General features: G+C 34.1%; 1 protein-coding gene across 1 annotated transcript in view; it reads right to left on the bottom strand.

The window, feature by feature from the left end:
- Window positions 1-1458: 1458 nt before the first annotated feature.
- The window catches only part of DCX-EMAP (Doublecortin-domain-containing echinoderm-microtubule-associated protein), a 151804-nt gene continuing 147262 nt past the window's right edge, over window positions 1459-6000 (bottom strand). Inside the window, exons 17-18 of the mRNA XM_035352541.2 lie at window positions 5780-5913; window positions 1459-1659 (exon numbers count right to left, since the gene is read on the bottom strand). Coding sequence (XP_035208432.1) covers window positions 1519-1659; window positions 5780-5913 — 275 coding nt within the window. The 3' untranslated portion in view covers window positions 1459-1518. The remainder of the gene's footprint in view (window positions 1660-5779; window positions 5914-6000) is intronic.

The raw sequence follows: 6000 nt of genomic DNA, 5'->3' as shown, positions 1-6000 counted from the left end.
TCTTGTTGAAAATTGACTTTTAGGATGATAGTGTTAACAGTTAACAATAATTTCCTTAGCTAAAAGATGGCAATGAAGCCCATGTTTCTTACATAATCTCACGGACTTAAACTTTCTTGCATTCAGAGATACACAGGCTGCTTAAGTTACATAATTTCTGAGTTTGAACCAAATACCACTAAGTATGGGAAACATAAACCTTACAGCATATTATATTTACTAAATGTGACATGTGGTCCAAATATATATATATATATACTGTAAGGATCTTAAGTTTTACTAACGTTTATTTTATTTTAAATCTTTACTATCACTTCTTATTTTCTACTTCCGGCCAGAATTAATAGCGTGAAGCAAAAAGTTTGTCTGGCGAACGCCAAGTATTTAAGTTGTGGCTTTTTGCCAAGCGACAGAGAGGAAGCAATGAGTCGAAGCAGGCCGCTTACCTTAGAAGTTACGCAGTTGCCAGAGGTTTTAAATCCTCTTGATAAATTTTTAAACGTATTGTAGTGTTCACAGTTCTCTGTACTACATACGCTTCCTGTTAATATAAGGCCAATCTTCCACGTTTATTATTTTAAAGTTAAATTAGAGTACAGTTTTATTTTTATATTTTTACGTTAGACCCCGAGTAGCGGGTCTGTGTATTCCGAAGTACGGAAGTCTTTGTAAATAGAGAAAAATAAAGGGTTTTGTATACCCTTCTTGTGTATCCTGTCTACTTCCCATAATTAGTGAACATAGCTTTAGTAAGCTCTCTGTTCCGAGTCAGGTCCTTGCATGTTCCCGAAGAAGGTAAGAAGGAACATTGAACCTGATAATACAAAGGTATTTATTAAAGTAGTTTTTGGATTATCTCCTAGAAAAAGAACTTATGAATACTAATATAAATAGTGAACTATAATAAAATAGTTCAGTAAAAAGTTTGAGAAATGTCTATTGAAAGTAAAGAATTCACTCAAAGTAAAACTTTTATGTTAATAGTAAATATTGAAACAATATTTTCCTTTATATATACGTAATTTTGAGACTATTTGCAAACTGATCATGTTTCTAATTATTTGGAAGCTATTAAGTCACAGGTTTATTTACGTGAACTACGTTATTGTATTTAGAATTTTATTGTTTCGTTATATTACCAGGAAGTAAACTGATCAGATAGTAGCTTAAGTTTTGCTGATTTTAAAACTAAAACTGTCATAATCACTTACGAAATCTCAATGGAGCCACATAAAATCAAAATGAATTTCAGTTTCCCCAAATTTAGGATTATTTTACAAGACAGTATAGACATTTGGATCGGGTGCAATGTTATTCTCATGTAGTAAAAATATACCACAGTTTATTTTAAAAAATCTTGCAAGATTCTTGTATAATTAAAACCTTTCCTTCAAGATGTACATAAATCGTATTTATTACATCACAAAAAAGCTTATTAAAGAATTCACAAGACATACATCAGTTCTAAAAACAACAAATTTAATAATGTAATGATGCATATTCTTAATCCGATGAGTTTCATGCGACACTAGTGGAAGAAAGTTTCCATACAAATATTGCTCCATCAGGCCCTCCTGTTGAAACAAGATATTTATCATCATGAAGGAATTGTATCATATTCACATCTGTGCTGCACTGTTTTTCTTCATAATAAGCAGCCTGAAAAAATAAGAAAATTATTAATTTTTTACATTTCTGAAAATATATGTCAAAAATAGGTTTATATAATGGCAAAAATTGAAGGGAAAAAAACACCAGATCACTTGCAGTATGAAAGGATGAGAAAAGATATGTAATTTTACTTAATATTTACTTTTAGATGAATATTATTCTGAGAAAACGCGGATATATGCGTTAATTTTTCAAATGGTGGTACCTGAGATTTTACTGTGGCCCATTTAATGGTTTAATCTAGGCTACGGAATGACAACCCCAACATAGATTACAACTACCCTCCCACAGAAAGAAGCAGCAGAATAGCCCAGAATCTCTTCCTGGAAACGGTATTTAGATCATGTGTGCCATTAAATTACCACAACTATACCTCTTTCAAGAATGGTTGTAACGTAATGTCAGGCAGCGTGTTCACTGGAAAAACGTATGGGTATTTGCAAGGCTGAATGACGGGAATGCAATGCGCCTTGAACAAGACGATGGTCCGGCATGCCGCAAGCGTCTCGCAACATAATCTGCAAATAGTTCGTAAACCACGTGGCCTGCATGCGTTCCAGATCTAACCCGACCACAGAATTTTTGGAACTGAATTGAAAGACCTTCTGCTGTAAGAAATATAGCTGAACTGCATTTAGAAGCTCAAGCAGCATGAACTAACATTTCACTAGACAAACTTATGTGCGGAAGTAAGCTAACAAGAGAGGAGCTAAGCTTTGCATTACGGATAATTACTTCTTCCCAGTACAATACTGACTTAATGTATCCTCTTCCATGCACTGAATAAAAATTGTCACATCTTTCGTTTCCATGACATTATTTATGTCACTTACACGTTAACTTTTATATTCGCAAGCTTACCTAATCGTAGTGCTCTTTTTAAACTTTCGACTGCATACCTCAGTAAAATTAATAATTAGGCAAAAAGTTAGAGATCGAAATTTTATCTGACATGATCAATGACGAAATATAAAAGAAAAGTACCCAAACCGACATACCATTTAATTTTTGAATTTTAAACCTAAAATTGGTGTCCGAATTCAATAAAATTTATGCAGGTATGTAAGTAAGAATCTATTTTAAGCCCAAATGCATGTTAATTTGATGAAAAATGTTGAATACATTTGGCACATTTCAATTTGTTTAGATTTTTGCAAATGGACGAGAAAAGAGATCCCAAAACCGACATAAAAAAAAGCTAAAATGCACAGAAACCACTCATTTTTTAACTTACAATTACATATCATTATTCATCAACAATCACTTTTATATTTCAAAAGTTACATTTAAGAAGTATAAGCCTATAGGGACTATTATAATGACAATCAGACTTCTGACAATAGAAGCATTCGTAAAGAAAATTAACATAAAACAATCGAAAAGCACATTTACAACAAATTGAACCTTATGTATTTACAATAATCACAAACATAAATGTCTTTCTCAGCACCAGCACATTCTGTATGTACCCCACTCCTCACAAGATATGCACTGAAATCATTCTTCTTTTTTGTTATCTTGCTAACAAAATCTTTCGCAAAAAATGCATTTTACATCATTGCTTGTAGGTTCACTCGCACCGAAATCTTCATTTGATGACGATAACCAATCATTTGTTGAGAATTGCAGTTTTCTTCTCGGGCGTGACTTGCATTTCTTCCCTTCTGATTACGATGGTTCTCTTCGTGTTGCCTCAGCTTTAAGACCTATTCTGCCTCCGCTTTTCTTTTTCTGAGTAGCAGCAATCAATTCCGATTTGTATGGTGATGCGGTAATGACTCTTGATTGAGAAGCTTTACGTTCTCTGTTTCATATCTTCTTCCTCTTCCCAGAAACTGGAGCGATATCAAATGGACAAATGCCGTGAGATGTAGAGGGTCGTTGGTCATTTTTTGGCGTTCCAGAAGTTGAAGGTGCTTGAGAAGTAGAGATTTCACGTTCTTCGGTAACAATCATAGATGTATCATAAGAGATGCCCCGATTATCGGCATCTTATTCAGCAGCTATGAAGTTAGAATCCGAAAACACTTCACGATTAAGTGGACATAACCCAGTTTCCCTGAAACCATTCATAACAATTTCTACTGTCTAGCATTTGATATAAGCCTGGCCAAGTAGTTCCATTATGTCATAATGAGTAACTGGTTTTCCTGTTGATCGCATCCATAGTCTAATTTCCTCTGAATAGTAAGCCTTCAGTGTCCCCATGAAGGTTTTGTCTAGAGGTTGTAGCTTATGGGTGATATGCGGCAGAAAGGAAATTATTTTGGCAAAATGTTCCCTAGCCAAATTGATCAACTCTAAATTCTTGGTATGGATGAAATGCCCATCCAACAAGAGCACAACAGGATCATCAAAGGTTGGTTTTGTTTTCTTCACAAATTGCTAGAACCACTGAGTGAAATTATTAATTTGTACCCAACCTGACGGGTGGGCTACACCAATCGAATCAGCTGGGTTACCTCTCATTAGAAGTTGCGACATATATTTTCTAGGAACTATCACCAAAGGTGGTATGAAATCTCCAGTGGCATTCATCGCACAAATGAGTGTGGTCAAAGATCTTTCTGCTGAAGATATGACACTAATTTGTCGCTTTCCCTTCCTTTCGATTACGTGCGGAACTTTACTCTGAATATTGTCAAACCTGTTTCATCGACATTGTAAATTCGATGAGGTGGATAATTATGTTTGCTAAACTCAGAATATAGCAACTCGAAACATCTGTCAACAGAGTTCTTATTGAAGCCCTCTTTCCTTGCAAAAGAAGTTTATGTCGTTTTTCGTACAGGTAACTCTGAGTGTCTTTTTAAAAATAGGCCAAGCCAAGATTTTCCCATAATGTCACTGAAAGCGTGCTTGATATCCTAAGTAGATCCTTCTTGTTAAAACAAAAAAAGTCGCCTCCATAGCTAAACAGTAGCGAACAAGTTGCTGCCCCAATTTCGGGCTGAAGACAGGTGGTCTTCCGTGTTTGCAATTAGCTCCTTCTTCTGGAGTGCCGTATTTTTCGTTATCTAGCTTTTTTAGTGTTTTCTGAGGCACATGAAATATCTTTGAAGCCTCCTTCAAACAGCCCATTTCCGTTTTCGGATAGTTGTTATAGCCTTAGTTATATTACTTGGGTCCCACTGTCGGATTTTACTTCCTTTATTATAAGAAGGTGGATGCCGTGACGTATTTCTAACTATCTTTGGACTTACGCAATAAAAAACAAGAAAAATAAAATCAGTTAAAAGAACTTTGACTCAGTTAATGGCACTCAAGCCTGTCGGTTTATAGAACACCATAATCCTTCATTCCTACGCTTGTTTCACTAGCAACGATTAGTAATTAGCGAAAATGCTGTAGTGATTTGAAAAGTTCAATATTTGAATAACAAAATAGTTTAGTGAAATAAATTTCTTACCTGCGATTTCTTAGAACAGTGAGCTCTTGAAGATTGCAGAACGAAAATTTCAGCACGAACTAAAACCAACCACACTTCACTACAACACAATACAAATTGAGAACTGGTTTCTGCAACGTTAATTCCAGCTACAGCACATAATATAACAGGTTCATGTTTTGTCTGAGTGGAGCACACTATGGCGGAAAAACACTGGTATGTCGGTTTTGCTACCTTTCCTTTACTTTAGTGTATGCCAGCGTTTCAATGATCAGGTAGTGAAAGGCTATTAAACCTAATTAACAATCCTATTTAACTCAAAATTAATAATAAAAAAATACTTAATTTTGTAACAGCAAACACCGAAAAATAGAGAATGCATTTAATTTTTTTAAACCTAAAAGGAAACTGTGTAAAAATTTATTTTCCATATTTTACGTCAACTAAAATAAAATTATACACAAACATCTTAAACTAGTTGAATTTAATAAAGTATCTGAAATATATGCATCTAAGTTAACATAAGCATCAATATACCGAAATACATTTCGTTTTTAAGTCATATATTTAAAATAATATTGGCTATTATAAAAAACGTTCATTTTAAAAAGGTTCAGTTTTTAAAGTTCTCTAAAAAAATTGGGACGCAGTTTTCCATCATTATATGGCTATTTATTTCAACTCAATTTATTATATATGTATTTCTGCAAAACAAATTACCTTATCACTTGTACTAGGATATCGGAAAAGCCGAACGCATCCATTTTTGTCCCCGGCTGCTAAAAGTTGTTTGGAGTTAGATACGTTACAGCAAACATGCACAGCATCTGGGATATGTTTATTGTTCCACATTCCTAAAATGAAAAGCATTACAAAAATGAAAATTGCTTCAATTTTCTCAGAAAATATTAAAAGAGATTTAGACAAATACGCATGAAATA

This window comes from Stegodyphus dumicola, chromosome X1 (assembly GCF_044657685.1).
Source record: "Stegodyphus dumicola isolate Sdum_Otavi_A_Nest chromosome X1, ASM4465768v1".
NCBI classification, from domain to species: Eukaryota; Metazoa; Arthropoda; class Arachnida; order Araneae; family Eresidae; genus Stegodyphus; species Stegodyphus dumicola.
The sequence above is the reverse complement of the archived record's forward strand: the minus strand, read 5'-3'. Positions and strand labels throughout refer to the sequence as shown.